The sequence below is a fragment of the Astatotilapia calliptera genome, chromosome 22 (genome assembly GCF_964374335.1).
Source record: "Astatotilapia calliptera chromosome 22, fAstCal68.1, whole genome shotgun sequence".
NCBI lineage: Eukaryota > Metazoa > Chordata > Actinopteri > Cichliformes > Cichlidae > Astatotilapia > Astatotilapia calliptera.
This window is the reverse complement of record NC_137442.1, coordinates 36,612,756-36,638,523: the sequence shown is the minus strand read 5'-3', so window position 1 is coordinate 36,638,523 and position 25,768 is coordinate 36,612,756. Positions and strand designations below refer to the sequence as shown.

General features: G+C 44.0%; 2 protein-coding genes across 2 annotated transcripts; one reads left to right on the top strand and one right to left on the bottom strand.

Annotated features, from left to right (window-relative positions):
* The first annotated feature begins 379 nt into the window (after window positions 1-379).
* LOC113014442 (uncharacterized) lies at window positions 380-21,328 on the top strand. The gene is made up of 2 exons (XM_026155983.2): window positions 380-559; window positions 20,034-21,328. The coding sequence occupies exons 1-2, from the start codon at window positions 541-543 to the stop codon at window positions 20,885-20,887; spliced, it is 873 nt and encodes a 290-aa protein (XP_026011768.1). The 5' UTR covers window positions 380-540; the 3' UTR covers window positions 20,888-21,328.
* On the bottom strand, window positions 6,781-9,059 carry LOC145423589 (uncharacterized). The gene is made up of 2 exons (XM_080296252.1): window positions 7,886-9,059; window positions 6,781-7,429 (listed from the first exon to the last, which is right to left on the bottom strand). The coding sequence occupies exons 1-2, from the start codon at window positions 9,048-9,050 to the stop codon at window positions 6,915-6,917; spliced, it is 1,680 nt and encodes a 559-aa protein (XP_080152378.1). The 5' UTR covers window positions 9,051-9,059; the 3' UTR covers window positions 6,781-6,914.
* Window positions 21,329-25,768: the final 4,440 nt, after the last annotated feature.

Here is a 25,768-nt window from a genome sequence, read left to right as displayed (position 1 = left end):
TGAGGAAATCACTCCTGCCTGTGGCTCTATCTCCATCTAATGCACACCCTTAATATCTGCACATCCTCTACCAGTCAAAATAACAAAATAACAAAGTTTTACAGTTGAGAGTAAAATGACAATAATATATATTTAATCTCTGTAATATTCTGGATTTTTATAATAAAGCTTTTTTTTGTATATATTAGAGCTTTTTCTTAAGCTCTTTCTTAAATTTTGCAACTTTGTAATTTATTGTAATATTTAACTTAGTCCAGGTTGTTACTGTTGTTGTCTCGGAGCAACAGTAACCACATGATTTCCTTAGGGATCATGTGGATTAATAAAGGATTCTGATGACATGGGCTTGCTTTAGCGTTGTGGTTTTATTTTGAAAAATGTGCCGGAAGTGATAGCGGCCAGTTGAGCGGACTTCACGCTGTTCTCGCTTAGCAGAGAGAATTACAGCTGGAACCAGAAAGTTCTCCAGAGTCCAGTTCTGTGGACGGAGCAGAGGTGGACTGACACAGTGAACCACCGGATGTGGATTTAAAAGCGGAAATGGAGGCAAGAAGAGAAGGTTAGTTTAGTCGCTGCTGCTGGAAACAGGCTCAGTGTTGTGCTAGTGCTGCTAAGCTAACGTTAGCATCGTGCTACAGATGCGGCTGTCGGGTTCAGCAGCAGTAAACAGAACATTTCAGGAAGTCACGGCAGAACGTGTCGGGGATTTAAAGACAGCAGGTCAAAGAGTGATTATCTTCAGTGTGGGGTGTAGTCTCGTTGTCAGCCCGAAGGCCGGAGCCTCACAGATGCCTCCCTATTATACTTAAAATGCTGCCATTTGTTTATATATACTCGTGTTCCAACTGTGGCATCCGCAGTTTCCACGAACAGCAGCACAGACCTGCTAGTATATGATAAAGTGATCTACTACAAGCTTCGATCGCACCTGTTCAAGCACTTTCTAACATTGATAACCAGAGACCACAAGCAAGCATTCTGAAGTTTGTCCTGTGCTTTTTGTGCTGTCCAAAAACTGTTATCATCATCATCATCATCATCATCATCATCATCAACTTTATTTATAAAGCACTTTAAAACAACCACAGCTGACACAAAGTGCTGTACATTGGAACTGTAAAATAAAATTACATGAGATATAAATAAAACACAAATAAAAGAAGAGTGAAATCATTAATTAAATAACTACTTCAATTAAAAGAGAAACTGAGTCTCACTGAGGTTAGAAGCCAAGGAATAAAAGTGGGTTTTAAGACGTGATTTAAAAGTGGACAGTGAAGGGGCCTCTCTAACATGCATGGGCAAATTATTCCATAATTTTGGAGCCACAATAGAGAAGGCCCCGCCCCCTCTGAGCTTCCTCCTGGATCTCGGTACCTCCAGGAGCAGCTGGTCAGCTGACCTGAGAGACCGACAGGGTATGTGGGGATGAAGAAGCTCAGAGAGGTAAGGCGGGGCAAGACTGTGTAGACATTTAAAAACAAACATAAGAATTTTAAAATGAACTCTAAAAGACACAGGCAGCCAGTGCAGAGAGGCCAGCACTGATGGTGTATATGTTGATTAATATTAAGTTAAGTTGAATATATGTTAATACGACTGGAGATTTTCTGCAGATTTTTCTCTGTAAAACAAACGGCGGTGGATAGAGCAGCTACAAAATTAACATCAGAGTTTGTTAATCAGGTGCTCTGGGTCCTGCCAGCTTTTTCCAGTAAAGGATGTAATTAGGGCTGGGCCATATTATACTGTTTACAGTAATACCGGTACAATGTTAGGCAACGAAAAGAAAATGAAATATCGCGATAGAATATGAGTAAAACGCGCATGCGCAGTTCCTTTGTTTTCATACGCACATGGCCGATTGTTGAGTGAAACAGATGAACCAGAATTGGTTTGTAAAAATGGAGCAACTTCAGTGATGTGGAACTGGTTTGGTGTTTGTCCGTCAGATACACGACAAAGCACATTTTTTTGCAGAACATGCAAGCGGCCGTGGTTATTGTCGTATTTGTCGGACTAAGGTGCTCTTAAATCTGGGAGTAATCTAATTCAAATCAAATCACTTTTATTGTCACATCACATGTGCAGGCACACTGGCACAGCACATGCGAGTGAAATTCTTGTGTGCGAGCCCCACAAGCAACAGAGATGTGCAAACACAACAACACAAACGAGCAAAATACAAGAATGGCCAACCTGAAACTAATAAATATATGTACAATATATAATAGTGTATGCATTTCTGGATGTGTATACTAAATATTTTCCTACGTGTGTGTGTGTGTGTGTGTGTGTGTGTATACACATTTTTACAAATTAAATAGTAAAATAAATAAATAAATAATAATAATAATAAAATATATAAATATACAGAGTTGAATATGTGCAAAACAGTGGCATTACTGTACAGTATGGAGTGCATAATGTTAAAGTTCCAGTAGTGAAGCTGAGGTGTCTATGACGTGTTCAGCAGTCTGATGGCCTGGTGGAAGAAGCTGTCTCTCAGTCTGCTGGTACGGGACCGGATGCTGCAGAACCTCCTTCCTGATGGAAGCAGTCTGAACAGTTTATGGCTGGGGTGACTGGAGTCCTTGATGATCCTCCCCGCTTTCCTCAGGCAGCGCTTCCTGTAGATGTCTTGGAGGGAGGGAAGCTCACCTCCAATTATCCGTTCAGAGCACCGCACTACTCGCTGGAGAGCTTTGCAGTTGTAGGCGGTGCTGTTGCCATACCAGGTGGTGATGCATCCAGTGAGGATGCTCTCAATGGCACAGTGATAGAAGGTCCTGAGGATGCGGGGGCTCATGCCGAATCTTTTCAGTCTCCTGAGAAAGAAGAGGCGCTGCTGCGCCTTCTTCACTGTTTTGTTTGTGTGTACTGACCACGTAAGATCCTCAGCCAGATGTACTCCAAGGAAGCGGAAGCTGCTCACTCTCTCCACAGCAGCGCCGTTGATGGTGATGGGGGTGTGTACTTCTCTGCACCTCCGGAAGTCCACTATCAACTCCTTTGTCTTTGCGACGTTGAGGGTGAGATGGTTGTCTTGACACCAGTGGGTCAGGGTGCTGACCTCCTCCCTGTAAGCCGTCTCATCACCGTTGGTGATAAGACCCACCACTGCAGTGTCGTCCGCAAACTTCACAATGATGTTGGAGTTGTTAGTGGCTGTGCAGTCGTAGGTGTAGAGTGAGTACAGGAGAGGGCTCAGTACACACCCCTGTGGAGCACCAGTGTTCAGTGTGATGGGGGATGAGGTGATGCTGCCCAGTCTGACCACTTGGCGTCTGTCAGACAGGAAGCTAAGGATCCAGCTGCAGAGGGAGCTGCTCAGTCCTAGATCCTGCAGTTTCCTGTCCAGCTTCGAGGGAACGATGGTATTGAATGCTGAGCTGTAATCTACAAACAGCATCCTCACATACGTGTCTCTCTTCTCCAGGTGTGACAGGGCAGTGTGTAGTGTCAGGGCTATGGCATCATCAGTGGACCTGTTGTGGCGGTATGCAAACTGTAGAGGGTCCAGTGAGTCGGGTAGTGCAGAGCAGATGAAGTCCCTGACCAGCTTCTCGAAGCATTTGCTTACGATGGGGGTCAGGGCTACAGGTCGCCAGTCGTTCAATGAGGAGATGGTGGAGGATTTGGGTACAGGGACGATGGTGGCCATTTTGAAGCAGGCTGGGACTACAGACAGAGAGAGGGAAAGGTTGAAGATGCTAGCGGAAGTTAGCTCACTAGTTTCGCTAGTTACCTAAGCATGTTAAAGCATGTTCTGACTGAGAGATTTCTGAAACATTCAAATGTACAGCTCTGCTGTCACTTCCAACATAAATGAAGACAGGAAACTAAACAGCAGTGACGTTTGTAGGGTTACTGAAGTTGGGCTAGCTGGTATATAATGATGTGCCACGTGATCGCTAGCGACACAGCTATGTTAGCATAACAAACACAGTGAAGCTGCAGGATGAACGCTAACACTTTTCCATTCGATAAAAGTTAACGTGAAGGTTCCTGATGGTTAGAGACAAATGCAATCGCTGTTGGGATGATAAATATTTTATATCGGGATATGAGATTTTGGTCATATCGCACAGGTATGGTGTGAAGAATCTGTGTTTACAGTGCTGACCTTTCTTGAGTGGAGATCATTGCTGCCTCAGTTGGGCTTCTGCTTTTTAAATACTGGTTTAATTATGATTGATGATTAAGATGTTGGGAGTTTCCAGGCCATGGATCCAAATGTTAAATCTCTGAGCCATTTAGTTATCACTTTTGCGTTTTTCAGTTCAATTCAATTTTATTTATATGGTGTCAAATCACAACAACAGTTGCCTTAAGGTGCTTTATACAGTAAGTTAAAGATCCAACTAGGGCTGGGACATATCATACCGTACCATATCGTAATGTTGGGCAACGATAAGAAAAGGAAATATAAAATAGAATATGGGTAAAACGCGCATGTGCAGAGCCTTTGTTTTCATACACACATGGCGGAAAAAGCATGGCGGCAACAGAGAATGAGAAGGGTGAAAGCGGATCGTTGAATGAAACGGATGAACCAGAACTGGTTTGTAAAAATGCTGCAGCTTCAGTGGTGTGGAACTGGTTTAGCTTTCGTCCGTCAGATACACAACAAAGCACTATTTTTGGTAGCGCATGCTAGCGCAATAGACCTCAATACTTGAAATGTGCAATTCACTTGTATTTTTATTTTTTATTCCTATTTATTCTATTTATCCCCTTCGTATATTTTATTTATATTGTCTCTGTATTTATTGTTATGGTTCAAAAATATTGGAGATGGACACCAGAGGAAAAACCCACAATAACAACACTGGTCCGGTCGGGTTGAGTCAAACGATGATTTAATGATCACACACGTGGGAGATGGACACTGTATGCAGACAGTCTCAGATCTCATCTCAAAAAACACATTTCCATAGTTTTATGAAATCAGGGTATTAGAACGCCCCCTCATGCGTAGTGACAGGTGTAATACAATCAATATTGACAATTTTATTTAACACAAAGAATAACATTGTCTCCTTCCCGAGGGCAGACGCTAACTGCCCCCCTTCTCCTGGAACCGTCTGTACCCTGCTGAGACACAACATGGCAACTACAAGGACTCTTTCATTTATTAAGACCATCAGTGTGTATTGCTCTAAATCAAGTATATAATATTAAATGAATATTGCTGGATCAGCTACTTCTACTTAAAACATATTAAAACATGACTAAGCACAAAATCACCAAGAATGACATCTTATAAGTGCTGTGTAAGCGCGTGCGGCCTTCCAAGCTCAAAGCCTTTGCCCTCCATAGATCAGCCAGACTCGCGCTGGCTGTAGCTTTTAACCTTTAATTACCTTGAGCACAACTCTAGAATGAGCAACAAACTGCAATGTGTATGGAATGATCATGGTTACATCTGCAATGGAAAATCATGTTATTATTCTGGTACCTGTAAGAAAAGATCAAACTAAAGTTATCACCATCACTGTAATGCAAAGAATAATGTAAGATCAAAAACTTCAATTCATGCTTAATGCAAAGCTGGTTATATACTTCTAATGAACTACTAATGACATATTAAAATATTAAATGATAATGAGAAAAACATCCCCTCCTTATTCTACAATTCCCTCTGTTGACCTCTGGAGAATCCAGAGGTCACAAACAGTCGTGTCCCTCCTTGGCCTACACATTCAGCTCCACATGCATCATTGGCATCATGGACATTGGAGTAATGACTCCAGGGTCCACTGCCCTCACAGACATACTTTTGAACATTCGTCTGGCACAAGGGATGAGACAACAACAAATAACCATAATACCCACCACAATAGACAAAGAAAACATGACCGCAGCGATGACCCCCTTCCACCGTCCGAACACTGAGGTCAGCCAGCCTTCTAACGGATTACCAACACCGGAGTGATCATGCATAGTTTCAGAAAGGCTCTAACAACATGTCAAGGGCCATTCTATTCTGCACTCCCATTAACGAGGTCGGACCCACCTGCTTCGCTAGCCCCTCCAATCCGTCTCTGGTCAGATTAGAGAGTCTCAGTACATTGTAATGAACATAATTAATCCTATCTACATTCTTATTTGGAGTCACTGGAAAGAAAGCAGAACGATTAGTTTTTCTAGGAAATTAACTTTAATTAACCCTTTTGGATCAACCCCCGCTATTTCCACCCCCAAAATTAAATACATAGATTGTTTGCGATGCCAATTCCCCAATGATAAAGTTAACGCGTTTCCAGAGGGGCTAAAATCCCTCTGTAGTTTAAGCCCGTTTTCTGATCCTGATTCTAACGGTTCCCAATTTTGCCCAGTGTAACCCCTTACCTGGTCCCAATTACGGCACCAGCTGTCATAAGGACGATTTCCCCTCTCCCAGTGCGTACTCACTGAATAATCCCAACAGACCCACACATTGTATCCCCTCCAAGCACTGCCGACGTCCCTGCAATTAACAACATCACACAGATCAAACGTAAAGGAAGTTGTGGAACCAATAACATAATCTAATTCTAAACCACCATATGTGCTGAGACACTCATCCTTTTTACCAGAGACCTCGCGCTTCACTCTTGCCCACAACCTTAAATCACTATGGACCACGCGTGATGTACTTGGTGTATCAAACAACGCCGGACTGGCATGGCCTCCGTGCTCAGACTGGTTTCCCGGGTCGGTCTGCAACAAACAAATCAAAAAACAAATAGCCATGATTAGCAACATAGTTAACATCAAACTCATAATAATTTTGAACATTGTGATGGCTTTTGAGACTCTTCTTTCATCACCAGTGTCTACTTGTTGTGATGGCATGGTGGTATGTGAATGTTATGGTGTAGTAAAAAGTTCAAAGCCCTTTATCAGAGCCTCTCTCTTGTTTTAGGTGTTCAGTGTGGTACCGCTCCTTTTCGTTGGCGCGGCGATCTCCTCCTTGGCTGCTCCTCTTTCTTTGACCTTCCGGGTAGACTACCGGTCGGTCCGTTGCACAGGTGTGAGGGATTATTGTGCCGCTCAATTTCACCTGCGTCGGGTTGAGATTGATCCTTCCCCACCAAGCCCTCGTGCGCAGCTGCGCACTGCGTCCAGTGATACCAGGTGTCGCCTTTCCCCTTCAGTTGGACCGCTGTCGCCGTCCGAGCCGATACCTCATATGGACCAGTCCAGCGGGGCTCCTTCCACTTTCGTTTGATGACTCTCAGCCACACTGTTTTCGCGTCCGGGACCTCTCCTTCTCCTGTGGGCCCTTTACAAGCCGCCTGTTTCGTGAAACTGGACACTAGCGCCTTTAGCTCGTTCCAGTAGTCTGCGTGGGACCGGTTCCCCTTTTTGTCCCGTTCACCCGAGCCCACCGTCCAAGGTGCCGGAAACTGTCTCCCGGTTTGCAGCTCGTATGGTGTAAAACCTGTGGATTGATTAACAGAACATCTTATGGTCATCAACGCAACCGGCAGGGCTGCGACCCAATTTAGCCCTGTTTGCGCGCAGATTTTTGCCAATTTGTTTTTCAAATTTAGGTTCATTCTTTCTACTTTCCCCTGAGACTGAGGATGATAGACCGTTCCAAATTTATGCTGGACGCCCAACATTTTTTCTACTTTTTCCAAATCTTGATTTTTAAAATGGGTTCCATTATCTGATCTAATTCTTTTCGGGAACCCATGACGGGGAATGTAATAATTGATTAAACACTTAATGACAGTCTTAGCATCCTCCTTTTTTGTAGCCCAGGCCTCTGGCCAGCCGGTCAAAGCGTCAACACACACTAACAAATATCTTACACCGCCCGGCCCGGAATCAATCATATCAGTGAAATCAATAACAATCTCCTCTCCCGGCCTCTCAGGGGGCCGAAACTTACCCACTTCCGGTTTTACTGCTGGCTTAGGATTGTGTGCCCCACAGATTAAGCACATCCTGGCCTTCTCCCTTATCATTCCTCGCAGCTCAGGATGCCACCAATGACACAAATTTCTTTCCATCTGGGCTCTCCCCACGTGGGCAAGTCCGTGGGCTTCATCCACCTTCTGTTCTGCCATTTTGGCTGTCAGCACGGGGCGCCCGTCTGGCCCCCTCCACAAATGTCCATCCTGCCAGGCTCCTTTGTTTTTCCACACCCCCTTTTCCTCTGGGGATGCCTCCTCCTGGGCCCGTTTAACTTCCTCAATCAGGTCAACAGGTATCTCTTCTTCTGATGTTACCTGTATCATTTGTCTCTGTCCTTTGTAGCCTGCGGCCTCCTTTGCGGCTTCGTCTGCTCTCTGGTTTCCTTTTTCCACCATACTGGTTCCTTGGGAGTGAGCTTTGCATTTTATAATGCTCACCTCCTCTGGGTCAGCCAAGGCCTTTTCCAGTTCCTCCATTTCATGTATGTGGGAGATAGGTGCATTGGTTGCTGTTCTGAATCCTGCTCTTTTCCACTGAGGCAGCTCCACATGCGCTGCTCCAAACGCATATGCCGAATCGGTGTAGATGTTCACTCTCCTGTTCTTGGCTAGTCTCAAAGCTCGAGCTAAGGCTATCACTTCAGCTCTCTGGGCCGACTGCTTTCCCTCAATCCTTCCTGACTCTCTGACCTGATAATCTCCTTCTACTCTGCAGACCACCGCATACCCTGCTTTCAGTCCTCCTTCGTCTCGGTGGCAACATCCATCGGTGAACCAATCCTCAGCTCCCGGTATGGGTTCGGCCTTCAGGTCCTCTCTAATCTTTTCCTCGATCTGTGCTCTTTTGGCGCAGTCATGTGGTTCCCCTACACCCATTAAATCAGCCATGTTAATTCCTTCATGTGTGAATGTCAAATTTGGGGCCTCTAAGACTTTGCTCAGTCTCTGTTGTGCCCGTGGTGACATACAAAATGCTTGTGAATTTACGTATGCCACTATGCTATGTGTAGTGAGTATTTTTAGTGGGTGTTCTCTCACTACATGTGCTGTTTTTTGGATAATTCTAGCAACCCCTGCTGCATGTTGTGTACATGTAGGATGCTTTGCTTCTGTTGGATGTAGTTTTACACTAACATACATGAGCACTTCTCTACCCCCCCCTTTTTTCTGAAACAACACTCCATTTACAATTGAGTTTGTTTCAGAAACATCTAAATAGAATGGCTCGTCATAATTAGGTGTGGCTAAATCTGAGGCCCTTGACAAATCCTGTTTTACCCTAATAAATGCGGCTTCAGCTTCAGGCGTCCAAGGTAACTCAGCCTTAAAGTTTCGAACACCAACTTGCTTCATTAGGGCCCTTAAAGGGGCAGTTTTTCCTGCATAATCCGGAATGAACTGCCTGCTGTAACCTGTTAAACCAAGAAAAGAAAGCATTTCTCTCACAGTTCGCGGTTTTGGGTGTGTCAAAATTTGGTCTCTGTGTGTGTTCATCAAACCCACTGATTTGTGTGCGATTACCCGGCCCAAAAAGGTCACTTCAGGGCGAACCAACTGCAGCTTGTCTTTACTTACTTTAAAGCCACATTCCGCCAACCTATTCAACACAACGAACGATGCCGCTGTACAATCCGCTGCTGACGGGGCTGCAATGAGAAGATCATCAACATATTGTATTAATGTACAATCATTAGGCAAATTACATGACGACAGGGCTTCTTTAAGCACCTGATTGAAAATGCCTGGAGAAAGTGCAAAGCCTTGTGGCAAACGTGTGTATCTGAGTTGTTGGCCTCTGTATGTGAATGAAAAAATGTCTCTGAGTGACTCATGCAGAGGAAGACAAAAGAATGCATTTGCCAGGTCAATGCACGTGAACCACTTTTGGTCACATGTGATAGCTGATAAAGCTGTGTACGGATTTGGTACCGGTGCAGTAGTAGAGAGCAATATTTCATTAATGGCTCTCAAATCATGTGCCATACGGTATTTTCCTGTTCCATGTTTCTCCACTGGTAGAATTGGTGTGTTCCACAGTGAGTGAGAGGGCTCTAACACCCCGGCCCTTAGCAGGCCTTCTATTGTTTCTGTAATTCCTGCCTCTGCTTCAGGTTTATGTTTATACTGTGGTCTATTGATCGGTGTGTGTGACTTGAGCTGGAACAAGACAGGAGGACACTTAGCTAGGCCAACATCCGTGGGCCCTTTTGACCATAGACTGTCAGGCAGATTCGACAGTCCAGCAACTGCGTGAGGATGATCTACACACTCCTCACCATGTGTTTTTAAAATTTCTTTATGTTCCAAAATCACTGTATCCTCACAGGCACAAGTTATGCGATAGGTTTTACAATTTGGAGCATAAGATAAGTTAGGAATTTGGGTTCTTTGCCACCCTGTGTCGTCCAGTGCTCGCCTGACCATTGGACCTAGATCACCTGCACCATGACCTTGGTGGACCGCCAATGTAATGTGAGGGGTTGAAATTTCTTCCACATTGTACCAAGGCAGTTGTTCATCAGTTAATTTCACAGCCGCGGCTACACCTTCTGGTCCGATGTAGATGTCATGTGTTTGCACATTCCACGTCTGACCTTCAAGATCAGATTGAAATAATTCACGATAGGTGTCGTCATTCTCTTTATCATAAAACAGGGTAACGTGGTAAGGGTCGCGCGGAGGGGAGTAAACTGCCAAGCTCATTATCCAGGGTCTCCACAGCTGAAATTGCCTCAGAACATCCTCTTCCACTAGTCTCCCCCTGTAGATATTGACTTTTGCTCTTTCACAGTCTTGAAGCAGATATTGAGTCTTTGAACTTGTTCCCAGGCACGGAAAATGCTGGCCCCCTGGCAGAGTCACAGATAATCCATCTGCTGAACATGTGATTGTGGCGCCCAACTTCACGAGCAGGTCCCTGCCCATAAGATTTACTGGCGCTTGCGATGACACCACATAGTTGTGTTTCAAAGTCTGCTTGCCCAGCTTTGTCAAAGCTGGGTCAGTCACTGGCAGAGTTGTCGGGATCCCGGAAAAACCCACCACGTTCACTGTGTGGCAGGACAACGTTGCACTGTCTGGTGCTGCTCTCAAGGTTGAATATGTTGCTCCAGTGTCTACTAAGAAGGGCAATTCTGTCCCTTCTATAGTCATTAACAGCATGGGATCTGCCAGCACCATACTGTTTGGTCCCTCCGGGTCCCTTCAGTACTGGTCCTCCCTCCAGTCAGCCACTGGATACTGCGCGGCTGGTGCTGCACTCGGGTTTGGGGCCTGATATGCTCCCCTAGAGCCACCACTTGCTCTCGGAGCTCCACGTGCCTGGGATTGGTAGCCTCGTCTTTGATTGTTCTGACGACGTTCTGGGCAATCTCTGCTCCAATGACCCTCTGCTCCACACCTCCAACAGACATTCCAAGGCACACTGCTGAGATTCCCCGTGTCACGAGCTCTTTGTACTCCCCCCGCTGAGCCACCACGCCCTCTGTACGATCCACCGGTTCCCCAATTCCCTGTGGGTTGGTTCTGCCTTGGTGCATTGGCGGGCCATCCGTCATTAGTGCATGGACCCGGGCCACTATCTGGCCATTCAGGCCCAGGACCAGGCTGGGTCGCAACTATCATAATTTTTTCTGTTTTTTCTTTTTCCTCTTTTTTCTTTTCGCTGGCTTTGTTTCTGGCCTCCACCAACTGTAATTTGAGTAGAGACGCTTGTGCCTCCTCCAACTCTTTTTTCTGCTTGTTCGCCCTGTCCTGCTCCAGCTGCAAACGATGTGAGACGTGTCTTTCCCACTGCACCGAATCTGCTACGGCAAAATCTGGGTTTTTCTGTAGATCTTCTGTGACCTGGTTTGGCAGCCCTGCCAGCACCGCTGAGCGAAACCATGCCCGATGTTCACCTTCTCTACCCGGATGGGTACCTGTTTCTAACAACCACTGATCTCTGGCTTTTTCTAAAAACTCTCTAGGTGTGTTTTGGGGGTCCCAAATTATTTTAGGTATGGCTCCTGTATTAGGGGTTGGGTACTTTTCACGGACTGCGTCAGACAAAGCACATTGCACTTCATGATAAGGAAAATCATTTGCATGGCGAGTTGTGCGAGCTATAGCCTCTACATCTGCTAGCCCACCACCGAGCATACACCGCGCAGAAATGGCGCGAAAATCGCCAATCGCAAGCTCCTCTCCTTCTGTTAGTCTGCCTAATTCACGCAACCACCTTGCTCCTCCCCCAGTTATAGGTGGAAGCTGTTTAACCAATGCCTCCAAATCTCTTACTTTGTATGCGCGGTACACTGGTTCATTTTTTGCACCAGCCACTAAAGGCAAATTATAATGAGTACCCGCAGCTTTTTCTGCTTTGGTCACAGTTTTACACTGTCCCAATTTTCCCTTGCCTTTTGAACTCTTAAAAATAGGCCTTCTCTGTCCCTGCTCTTTTTTCACCTGTCTTGACCTAAGATTCCTGGCTATACTTGGTTCTGACGCGACTCCTCCTCTGTCGTTATCTTCGTCATCTTCTTCCTCCTCTGTGGTAGATGAATCTTTGTCGCTCTCCTCTTCTGCCATGCTTTTGGTCATTTTGTCCTTTACGGTCTTCAGTGTATTTAATACTTCCAATAGCCCTTGCGGGGCTTCAAGCATTCGTCCGAATACTTCTCCTGCCCATGTGTCTGACTTGGCCATTGCTTTGGAGTGTTTTGACCTGGTTTGGGCCTGCTCTTCTCTTGCTGGTGTTGGCAGTCCGATGAAAGCCGGTTGTGCCATCCTTTCCACCGGTGAAATCATTTCCTCGTTTGTTGGGGTCCAATCCGCTTCTCCAGTCTGGTCTGGCAGGCTCTCTCTTGATGCTTCGGCTTTTGGCCTGTCTCCTCTCTCATGTGAACTAGAAGGCAAAGGCAAGCCTTCCTCTGCGGCTGATGTTATCTCTTTCCCTTCCCCATTCAGGGACTGACATTTAACTGTCATAGGCCCTTTATTATGAAACACCCGTGGTGCTCTGGTGTATTCAACATCAGCTACTCCTCCCACAACCACTGCCGTCTGTCCATCGGGGCCTTGAACTTGTCCTCCTCTGAGGGTCATTACAGGCATGACATATTGTCGTCCTACGGCATTAGATGTTAACGTGGCCCAAGGAAGAATCTCTGCTGTGTGATACTTGTTAGCATCTCCTGGTTTTGGAATCCAGTTCTTCATTTGGTCTTCCAGCTTCTTATTTTGGTCTTTCAGTTGTTTCAAAGCCTCCATTATGCTTTCCATATCTTCTGTTTCAGGTGTGTCATCCTCCTCCATCCAGGAAGATGCTCCATTCCACAAGAACATCCACTTGCAACACTTTGCATGAGTTTGCTGTAGTTTCTTGATTTGTTGTTTAATCTTCCAGTTAATTGAACGTTTCTCTGCCTCGGCTTGTAGTTGTTCCAATTGCTGCTCACATCTCTCTCCTTCTATTTTGAGCACAAGACTTAGGGCTATTTTGTCATCCAGCCCTCTCTGTTGGGAAGCAATAAACTTGTTTAGCTCAGCTTCCATTGCTTTGGCTTCCTTCTCAGCTAACTTTGTTGATCCAGGGGAAGCTAAGCGAATAGCTTTTTTTAACTGTTGCTGCTGCTCCTTTAGAGGCTTATAGCCTCTGTGCCCAGTAGGTGTCGTGTTCGGGCCGTCAGCCATTATCCTAAAACACAAGCTTACCTCCCTTTTTTGTGACGTTTTACGGCTCCTCCTTCTGGATCACTCCGCAATGTCTGCCTGTTAGCTTTCAGAAATACTTTCGCTCCTCCCAGGGTCACTGTCTCCTTGTAATCTGCTTGGTAAGACACACAGCCAACGCAGTGTGTCAAGACTTAACCAAGCCTCTTTCATTATTCACTTTTAATAATTACTTTTCACTCTGTAACATAAATGTTATAAACTCATACACACTGCATGTTAACTTTGGGGCACAAAACAATAACACAGCTCAAATGCATTCACACAGCCTTAAATTTTTCACAGAAAATTGCTCCAAAGCAATATCATGTTTGCTCACAAACTAACAAATTCACTGTGTTGTTTACCGAGCGAGGGAGCAATGGACCAATTAAATCCAAACTCCTCAATAATTAGCTGTATAGCTCGCTCTACTTCAATGCCAAACCATAGTACTGTGATTAGCTTTATTCAAATCAAATCTATGTTTCAAAGCCTTTCAAACGCACACCCACACACACAATTTCAACCACGCACTCTCAAGCACACATTTGTCTCCTTTAAATCTACTAATCGCTTGGAGACATCTCCACAGATAATTATATTATTTCCCAAGCAAGCATATCAAAATCAAAACCGTCTAGTACCGACTCTATCATAGCCTGAGCAAAGTGGGCGGCCTCTGTGGGCTCCCAATTTGGATCATTTTCATGCTCAGTCATCTCCTTTAAGCCTTGAAATAAAAATAGGCAACGTTGTATATAGGCATTTAGCTCATGCAGCTCAATCTCGGACCACACTGTCATCTCATAAGGTGAAACACCTTCCTCAGTCACTATGTGACATTTGCAGGTCACCTCCAATTGGCCCTCCTCCTCTGCTATTTGTATGTTACAGGTTGCAAAATAAAGCACAGGCATGTTTGCTTATTCTATTTAAACAACGATTTAACAGTATTAAATGGGACTGTTTAGTGCATGGGACACAATATAATCATTTATTGTTGAAGGGACAAATGTCAAAGGGGTTCTAACAGGTCCACTTTATTGCGTGCTCATAAATTATTGTTACCTGGGTCACTCACCCAATGTGCTTTATTGTTTGAAATTATTAATTATGTCACGCTTATTAGTGGCTCATATTTATTTAAGGCCTATGTTTGAACTTGACAACAAAGGCAGAGCATCATTTCATCCTTTCAGGGTGAAACACTCCACTTTCTCTGTGTCATGGCAGCTCAGAAAACTTCATGAACTTTACTTATTTAAAGATATGACTTAAAATCAGTTGTGTTATCAGTATAAAATGTTTAAGATTTAATTAAATTGTTTTCAATTGACTTACAGCAGCTTACTCTGCTCTAGGAACACTCTCTTATGCTCCTCAAAAACTGAAGTTACTCAGTCTTAAATGATTTTTTACATTACATAAATCAACTGTGATTAACAAATAACGTTCTAGTGATTCCCACTTGGTTTAAAACATTCAAAAGCCTTCTAGGGACCTATTCTGATCATAGCCTATGTGTTTGTAAGCTTGTTTGCATTTAACCCTCTGCACTCAAAGCATTTACTACACTTTATCAATCCGGACAGTCACGCCGAATGAAGCTTCTGACCTTCAAAGGCCGAGTGCCAACTCATTATAAGCACATTTGCAAGGTGTGTCTGAAAATTATTTAAACCACTCTCTTTAAATCAGAAACTATTTACATTGTTATAACATCAAAACCAGCAGCTTCTTTACAGGCTTTCAGCAATAAAAGGCCTTCTGCTTCTAAGGCTCACACACACTCTGGGCAGGAAGTGAAAAGCTCTGTTCTCCTCCCAGCCACACACTCATTTGCATGTTCACACCGTCTAAAAATAGCTCTCAGCGCTGCAGCTGCGCTCTCATCACACGCAGGGTCACACAAAGCTCAGACAAAACTCTATTCACAAAAGACGTCTTATAATTACAACCACTGACAGACATGACAAATTCAGCACCTAACAAATTTCGACAAATTTAAATTAACGGGTCCAACCGAAGAAAGCTTCACTTTTTTGTAATCAATCAAACAGTATCTGTTACTTCTGGGAACAGTTTCTGACCTAACTTCTAAAATCCCTAACTCAATTTAACTTTGTCCAAACAAGCACATGACACCGTTTCAAACGATGAGGAGTCTCGGTAACTCCTAGCTTATTTCGGGATGCCCTGTACCCCACAGTTAAACCAAAACTGAACTACCCCTGTTCGCCGACAGGTCAAGACCGCGCGTCCACGGCCAGGAGGGGGCGTAACCCCCGGGCTATGTGCTTCTTAGCAACTTCTGGTGCCGTCCTATAATAATTTCAACCTAACCGATTTTGTAAAATTTTACCATAACGGGTCCTACCGAAGAAAGATAACTTTTTTACGACCAATTAAACAGTCTCTGTTACTTCTGGAACAGTTTCATATTTCTTCAACTTCATTAAATACTCTTAAACAACTTTAACTGCATAACACACGGTGATTCTCATCAAAATCAAAACAGACACCCACCAGCAACGTCAGTGAGCAGGCTTTTAATTTAATGCAGCCCAATTTGGCACAATTTGGGAATCAACTCAACAGGCAGTGCCTTACCTTTAGAAGCACCCGCGGAGCTCACTCACATCAGATCCCTGGTCCGTGCCTGTCCGCTCGACAACCTCAGACCGTCCACACCTCGCACGTCCACCCCAATACCACAGGACGAGCCCCCAAAATGTTATGGTTCAAAAATATTGGAGATGGACACCAGAGGAAAAACCCACAATAACAACACTGGTCCGGTCGGGTTGAGTCAAACGATGATTTAATGATCACACACGTGGGAGATGGACACTGTATGCAGACAGTCTCAGATCTCATCTCAAAAAACACATTTCCATAGTTTTATGAAATCAGGGTATTAGAACGCCCCCTCATGCGTAGTGACAGGTGTAATACAATCAATATTGACAATTTTATTTAACACAAAGAATAACATTGTCTCCTTCCCGAGGGCAGACGCTAACTGCCCCCCTTCTCCTGGAACCGTCTGTACCCTGCTGAGACACAACATGGCAACTACAAGGACTCTTTCATTTATTAAGACCATCAGTGTGTATTGCTCTAAATCAAGTATATAATATTAAATGAATATTGCTGGATCAGCTACTTCTACTTAAAACATATTAAAACATGACTAAGCACAAAATCACCAAGAATGACATCTTATAAGTGCTGTGTAAGCGCGTGCGGCCTTCCAAGCTCAAAGCCTTTGCCCTCCATAGATCAGCCAGACTCGCGCTGGCTGTAGCTTTTAACCTTTAATTACCTTGAGCACAACTCTAGAATGAGCAACAAACTGCAATGTGTATGGAATGATCATGGTTACATCTGCAATGGAAAATCATGTTATTATTCTGGTACCTGTAAGAAAAGATCAAACTAAAGTTATCACCATCACTGTAATGCAAAGAATAATGTAAGATCAAAAACTTCAATTCATGCTTAATGCAAAGCTGGTTATATACTTCTAATGAACTACTAATGACATATTAAAATATTAAATGATAATGAGAAAAACATCCCCTCCTTATTCTACATTATATATGTGTGTGTGTGTGTGTGTGTGTGTGTGTGTGTGTGTGTGTGTGTGTGTGTGTGTGTATATATATAATATTCTGTAACTCTGTAACTTCTGTCGGTGCTGTGCTTTTTTGGAAATCAAATTTCCCAGAGGAACCCACCCGAGGGATTAATAAAGTTCTATCTTATCTTATCTTATCTTATCTTATCTTATCTTAGCGGGCCGTCGTTATTACCGTGTTGTTTGGAAAATACGGCGCACTTAAAATCAATCCTTTGATTTTTCTGAAAGTCGACAGAGCCCCTTATAATCCCGTGTGCCTTATGTATGAACTCTGGTTGTGTTTACTGACCTGGAAACGATTTTATGTGCACGGCGCTCGAAAATCTGTCAAATGTTTTAGTAAAACTTTGCTAAGCTACGAAGCCGCACCGCTTGATGGATTGTGGGAGCATTACGGCATCGTAGGCGGAGCCTCGCGGAGTGATACGTACTGTGCTTCAACATAATATTACCATATTGTGCGTGTATGACCTCTTTTTAAGTTTTGTGGATATTACACATGGTTATGCTGAGGATATGTCGGCCAGTTTCCACTGGAAATGCCTTTTGGTTAAACTGTCAGCAAAGAATTTGCACTGTTACATTTTTATATAACTTTAATGCACATAAAAAACAGCTGCTTGTTTAAGTGAAAATACATTGATGGGTTTTTTGCACTAATAAAGTTGTGGAGTTGTAAAGTATTTTGTCTGGTGTCAATTATATCGTCAGTTATATCGTTATCGCAAATTTTCAAATGTATATCGTGATAAATATGTTTGGTCATATCGCCCTGCTCTAGACCCAACAATAACACAGAGAGCTCCATCATGCTGTCCAGATGGGTACATTTTGAGTTTGGCTATTCCAGACTGAGGCAGGTCCAAACGCCTGGTCAAAGTTTCTGTAGGGCTCTGTATGTTTTAGTTTGCATTAGTAATGTCTGTTTTTGTATTGCAGCTTTTAGGATTGTGATTATTCAGTGTTTACTTAAGTTCAGCTGATATTAGAGAGTTTTGGTCACAGAAATCCTAAGGAGGAGGGAAAAGGTTATACTGGATCTTCTCCAGCAGGAAAATAGAAGAAAAGAAGATTTAATGCAATAACATGTATTTTATTTTTATATTTTTGGATTACACAGGAGTAGATTCAATTCACTGTTATTTACACAGCGCCAAATCACAAGAACAGTTCCCTCAAGGTTCTATATATTGTACAGTAGACCCTACAATAATACATACATACAACAATCATGTGACCTCCTATGAACAATAGAGGTGGGAATCACTATACATCCCACGATACGATATTATCACAATACTTAACGCACGATACGATATTATTGCAATTTTATTTATTTATTTATTATTATTATTATTATTATTATTATTATTATAATAATATAATATATTATATTATTATTATTTATTTATGAAAACTATGCAGCCCATTCAGCAACTGAAGAATTTGAAAGTAAATTAAAACAAAATATAATTTTCCATTAAATAAAAAAGTTTTAAACTTAATTAAAATAAGACATGTCTTAAATTAAAATAAGTAAACTGTCATGTTTATTGCTGCCAAAAAAAAGTTAAACACATTTGGACAGTGAAGGAATGTCAGGATTCTTGCTCAGAAAAAGGATCAACATGCTCTGAAGTCAGAGCACAAAAACCTTTTTTGTAACAAAATATCGATTTCTGCCGTCCCTGTATCGATACATTATTAGCAAACAAAATATCACGATACTACACAGTATCGATTTTTTTCCCCACCCCTAATGAGCAGCACTTTGGCGACAGTGGGAAGGAAAAACTCCCTTTTAACAGGAAGAAACCTCCAGCAGAACCAGGCTCAGGGAGGGGCGGGGCCATCTGCTGTGATTGGTTGGGGTGAGAGAAGGAAGATGTCTTTCTGAAAGCGCTGTAACTAAGTGTAAGGATATATTTCCTCCACTGTTGTGATCTTCAGTGCCTCGTGCCAACACAGTGTAGAGCAGCTAGAACTCCCACAAAGGTCGATTATCTTGCTAATAGTTTTACTTCTTCACTGCGTACAACTCTAGATACTGTAGCTCCTGTGAAAAAGAAAGCCTCAGATTAGAAGTACTTGACCCTGGTATAATTCTCAAATGCGCATCTGGAGAAGAAATGGCGTCATGCTAATTTAGAAGATCATCATTTAGCCTGGAGAGCCAGTTTGCTGCTTCATAAAAAAGCCCCCTTTAAACCTAGAACATCTCACTGATTGAAGGAAATAAGAACAAGCCTAGATTTCTCTGCAGCACTGTAGCCAGGCTGACAAACAGTCAGAGCTCTGCTGAGCCAAGCATTCCTTTAAAAGGAAAACTAAGATCAGCTTGGAGCTCTGAGGAGGCAGGAATGATGTCCATCAATCAGGACTTGGTCCTGAAGCTGATATCCAGCTGAAGTTAAGAAGAGGGTTCACCACTGTAAATCCTGGCTCTATTTTCCAATAAAGGTCTTTGAATCTTATGAAATGCTTCCGATCATTCTTCACTTCATCATAGAAACATAAAATAAGTAATCTCAATAAAACCTGTATGTGTGCTCAGTGTATGAAACACATTTGTGCCACTCTACGTCTGAGTGGAAGTGTTTCTTGGGCGTCTGCTTTACTTCCCTCCTGTGTCCACTGCTGTGTCTGCAAACTGTGTTAAAGCAGATGGTGAATACAGTGCAACCAAGCAGATTAATAACAAGTCCAAGCTGTCACAAATCATCTGCATGTAGTATTTGTGGTTTCAGTGACACTGAGTAATGTCAGTGTTAATGTCTGTGTTTCAGGTTTACCTCCAGATGTCCAGAAGGTAATAGTTGGTGATGAAGAGGAGCAGGAGGGAGTATTCATCAAAGAGGAACAGGAGGAGGTCGACATCATCAAGTTCACATTCAGTCCTGTTGCTGTAAAAAGTGAAGAGGATGAAGAGAAACCTGAGTCCTCTAAGCTTCATCACACCCTGACTGAGAAGCGCAGAGACTCTGTGGGAGGAGAGGATGCTGGCAGACCAGCACCAGATCCAGGTTTAGATCCTGAGGACAAGGACATGGAGACGGAGGTCCATGAAGGAGATCTGGAGGAGAGCAGTGAACCTTCAAGCTCGGAAGAAAGCAAAGTGCTCGCAGGGGATATGAAATGTGTCTCGGGCGAAGAAGCGCTCATCTGTACCGAATGTGGGAAATCGTTTAAGCGCATGGCACACCTGTTAAGGCATAAACGGAGCCACACAGGAGAGAAACCGTTCGGTTGTCCGAAGTGCGACAAAAGATTCGTTCAGAGCGGAAGTCTTAAAAAACACCTTTGGACTCACACGGGCCAGAAACCGTTCAGCTGCTCCGAGTGCGGCCGATGCTTCATGGAGAAGGCGGCGCTGACGAACCACATGACGCTTCACACGGGAGAGAAACCGTTCAGCTGCTCCGAGTGCAGCAAGCCCTTCAGCTGCCGCTCGGCCCTGAACGCTCACATGAAAATTCACAGTGGGGAGAAGAACTTCAGCTGCAGTACTTGTCTCAAGACGTTCACCTGGAATTATCAGCTGAACAGACACAAGTGTATCAGTCCGAAACCAGCCCGAAACCGAGTGCTAATGCCTCGGCCTCACAATGACAAAGTAGTTGTGTTTGTACACTTCACCTAGTGATTTCAGCGGCTGAGTTATGAAGTTTATTTCAAACATAATCATGATTTCATGTTCCTTTGATGAATTAAATGCTCAGAGCGTTTTCATTGGTCAACGACTAACTTCAGACAGGAAGAAACTTTTTTTTTTTTTTTTTACTTGAGTGTCTTTTCAGTGTGTGTTCTTTAAAAATGCTCAGATTCACGTTTAGTTCTGGATTTCTTTTTGGGGGGTTTGTTGGAGGCAAATTTATGAAGTTCAGAAGTAATGAAAACATCTTGATGTCATTAGCATCATCGCTCACTCTCATCAGCTATGGAGGACCACAAGAGCCACGTGTATCGAAACATTACTAAAGTAATTTATTATTTTATCATTTAAAATAAAAACACTATTTTTAAATCAATATTTCAAAATGAATTATCAATCCATTAATAAATACTTCATATCGAAAATTAATTTCACCTGTTTATATATGTGTGTGTATATATATATATATATATATATATATGTATATATATACATATATATATATATATATATATATATATATATATATATATATATATATATATATATATATATATATATATATATGGCTAATCACTTTGTCAAAGAAACTCTACACTGTAACGATTCTTGGTTGAATGGTGGAGGTTAGGAGAGAGGAACCAGGTGGCTGTCATCTGGTAGTTAAAAACTGGAGGTTATTAGTCAATTATCCAATCCGAGGATAGGCCGAGACTCCACCCAGATCCCCAGCAGGCACGCCCAGGTGTCCACCTCCTAAGAGAGAAAAGGGGAAAACAAAAACCCACAGCCATCCTCTGGTGGGAAGAGTAACACAAAACAAACACAACACTGGATCATAACAATATATGTGTATATATATATATATATATATATATATATTAGGGGTGCAACGATATTCGTATCGATATTGAACCGTTCGATACAGTGCTTTCGGTTCGGTACGCATATGTATCGAACAATACAACATTTGTAATTTATTTTATCAATTTTCCTTCTGACGATGCTGTCTGTGTTGAGCGCTCAGTGAATCTGTGTTCGACTACTCCGCCTAGGCTGCACTGTCGAGCGCAGATCCACTGAGCACTCAACACAGACAGCATAGTCAGAAGGAAGAGCGCAGGGCAAGCTAGCGAGACAGAAGTTAAGCTCTCCTTGCAACATGGCAAATTGAACCTCATTCAGATCTGGCGTTTGGAATTATTTTGGTTTTCATGTGACGTATGACCCTGAAGGTAAGCGAGTCATGGACTAAAGTAAAACAGTATGTTGGATGTGCCATGCAATGCTCAATTACATGGGTGGGAACTAGTGCGTTAGCGCAGTTAGCTCGTTAACGTGTTGGCCGTCTAGCCCCATGCACGGAGCGATCGGCGGTAGCTCGTTAACGGAGATTTGCCGTGTTGTGGCGTTAAGGTCATTTCAACGAGATTAACCTGAAAGCACTAGTGGGAACACAACGAATATGACTGCACATTTACACCGACATCATCCTAGTGCAAAGACAAAAACAACAAGCATGCTACTAACTTTAGCCGAGTCATTTAGACAGCTGTTAGCACATGATTCTCCTTATGCTGCTGAGAATATAGCCCAGAAGAAGCGGATAGTATAGCTTTTATTTTGGAAAGAGACATTTCTCTGTAATAAACTCTCTTTTCCAAAGATGAGTGATTCCTCAATCAGATACAGGGCTCGCAAAATCGCTAGCCCGGCGTCCTGGGGCTAGCGATTTTTCCAGTCGGGCTACCAAAATCTATCTCTCCCCTGCCCGTCCGGCTATTGTAGGAAGGAAAAATATATGTCAATGCTTTTGCATTCTTTCAGAAATGTAGCTGGGTAATTATGTCATTGGCATCGGTGAGCCACTGTCAATATGTGACATATTGAAATCACGTTTGAATTTGCGCTTGTTTTTTTGCTTTCACTTTGCAATCGTGCGAACTGTGTATAGAGAGCGACAGCACTGATCTGTGAGTGATGATAATTTGTGCACCAATTCCTCTGACATCGTCTTATTAATCGTTAGCTTACTATGCAAACATGACAAGTGAAATCTCCCGCAGCTTAAACATGTGAGAGGTTGATCGCGCAGAGAATCGCTGAGCTTATGTGAGTCCGTGTGTAAAAGCATTTCAGTTCTGCTGAGCCAAATAAGACAGGTCAGGGTGAAGAAGTGACAGCCAAAGAAAAGCTTACCACAAAACGGAGAAGTTATGACAAATCAGACTATAAGGCAAAAAGAAAGTGCAGCTTTATGGTTTCATGGACAAAAGAATTTCTGTGGCTGCAATATGACGAGCTAAATAACCAGGGCTGCACATAAGTGGTCCGCAGGTGCGCATTCGCTGTCAAAATAAAAAACACGCACAAGGGTTAGGGTTAAATTTAAAAACTGTACTTTTGAGTTAAAATATATATTTATAATTTTAATAAATGACAAATTTAAAAAGGCATGAACATTTTTTTTGTATCGAAAAAATATCGAACCGTGACACCAAAGTATCGAACCGAACCGAACCATGAATTTTGTGTATCGTTGCACCCCTAATAAATATATATATATATATATAAAAAAAACACCCAGCACGCCCCTGCGGGCGGTTTATCCTTCAAGCTCGGGTCCTCTACCAGAGGCCTGGGAGCTTGAGGGTCCTGCAGTATCTTAGCTGTTCCCAGGACTGCGCTCTTCTGGACAGAGATCTCCGATGTTGTTCCCGGGATCTGCTGGAGCCACTCGCCTAGCTTGGGAGTCACCGCACCTAGTGCTCCGATTACCACGGGGACCACCGTTACCTTCACCCTCCACATCCTCTCGAGCTCTTCTCTGAGCCCTTGGTATTTCTCCAGCTTCTCGTGTTCCTTCTTCCTGATATTGCTGTCATTCGGAACCGCTACATCGATCACTACGGCCGTCTTCTTCTGTTTGTCTACCACCACTATGTCCGGTTGGTTAGCCACCACCATTTTGTCCGTCTGTATCTGGAAGTCCCACAGGATCTTAGCTCGGTCATTCTCCACCACCCTTGGGGGCATCTCCCATTTTGACCTCGGGACTTCCAGGTTATACTCGGCACAGATGTTCCTGTACACTATGCCGGCCACTTGGTTATGGCGTTCCATGTATGCCTTGCCTGCTAGCATCTTGCACCCTGCTGTTATGTGCTGGATTGTCTCTGGGGCATCTTTACACAGCCTGCACCTGGGGTCTTGCCTGGTGTGATAGACCCCAGCCTCTATGGATCTTGTGCTCAGAGCTTGTTCTTGTGCTGCCATGATTAGTGCTTCTGTGCTGTCTTTCAGTCCAGCTTTGTCCAGCCACTGGTAGGATTTCTGGATATCAGCCACCTCCTCTATCTGCCGGTGGTACATACCGTGCAGGGGCCTGTCCTTCCATGATGGTTCCTCGTCTCCCTCCTCTTTCTTGGGTTTCTGCTGCCTGAGGTATTCACTGAGCACTCGGTCAGTTGGGGCCATCTTCCCAATGTATTCTTGGATGTTCGTTGTCTCATCCTGGACTGTGGTGCTGACACTCACCAGTCCCCGGCCCCCTTCCTTCCGCTTAGCGTACAGCCTCAGGGTGCTGGATTTGGGGTGAAACCCTCCATGCATGGTAAGGAGCTTTCTTGTCTTTATGTCAGTGGCTTCTATCTCCTCCTTTGGCCAGCCTATTACCCCAGCAGGGTACCTGATCACGGGCAGGGCGTACGTGTTGATGGCCCGGATCTTGTTCTTACCATTCAGCTGACTCCTCAGGACTTGCCTGACCCTCTGCAGGTACTTGGTGGTTGCAGCTTTTCTAGCGGCCTCTTCATGGTTCCCATTCGCCTGTGGGATCCCCAAGTACTTGTAACTGTCCTCTATGTCTGCAATGTTGCCTTCTGGTAGTTCAATCCCCTCAGTTCTGACTACCTTCCCTCTCTTTGTTACCATCCGACTACACTTCTCCAGTCCGAACGACATTCCAATGTCATTGCTGTATAGCCTGGTAGTGTGGATCAGTGAATCGATGTCTCGTTCACTCTTGGCATACAGCTTGATGTCATCCATGTACAGGAGGTGGCTGACAACTGCTCCGTTCCGTAGTCGGTATCCGTAGCCAGTCTTGTTAATGATCTCACTGAGGGGGTTCAGGCCTATGCAGAACAGCAGTGGGGACAGAGCATCTCCTTGGTAGATCCCGCACTTGATGGTGACTTGTGCTATGGGCTTGGAGTTGGCCTCTAGTGTTGTACGCCACATCCCCATTGAGTTCCTGATGAAGGCTCTTAGGGCCCCATTGATCTTGTACAATTCTAGGCATTCCAGTATCCAGCTGTGGGGCATTGAGTCATAGGCCTTCTTGTAATCAATCCAGGCAGTGCACAGGTTGGTCAGTCTGGTCTTGCAGTCTCGGCTGATTGTTCTGTCTACCAGTAGCTGGTGTTTTGCGCCTCTGGTATTCTTGCCAATTCCTTTCTGTGTCCCGCTCATGTATTGACCCATGTGCCTGTTCATCTTAGCCGATATGATGCCTGACAGGAGCTTCCATGTAGTACTGAGGCAGGTTATTGGTCGGTAGTTGGAGGGGACCGGTCCCTTCTTGGGGTCCTTGGGGATCAGGACCGTCCGGCCTTCAGTTAGCGTCCCTTGCCCACCGATGCCTTCTTGTTCCAGTAGCCCACTTTTCGTCAGGGTGCCCTGGTTCCTCAACACCTGACGCGGACCTTGTTGATCCGGGCGACGTCCGAGCCGGCATGCCTTCATATTTATCTGTCTCGCTCATGTCTGCGGTAGGCTTGCTTAGCATAGGGGGTCTAGCCTTAGGACCCTTACTGGATACAGACGCTCCAGGCAGGAATCGAACTTGCGATCCTCTGTTCCAAAGGC

What these genes read in the sequence shown, in the direction of transcription:
- LOC145423589 (XM_080296252.1), bottom strand. Translation starts at nt 9,050, where the DNA reads ATGTATGTTAGTGTAAAACTACATCCAACAGAAGCAAAGCATCCTACA. An exon ending in AGCAGTAAAACCGGAAGTGG is followed by an intron (nt 7,430 to 7,885) that starts GTAAGTTTCGGC and finishes ATCAATCCACAG; the next exon opens with GTTTTACACCATACGAGCTG.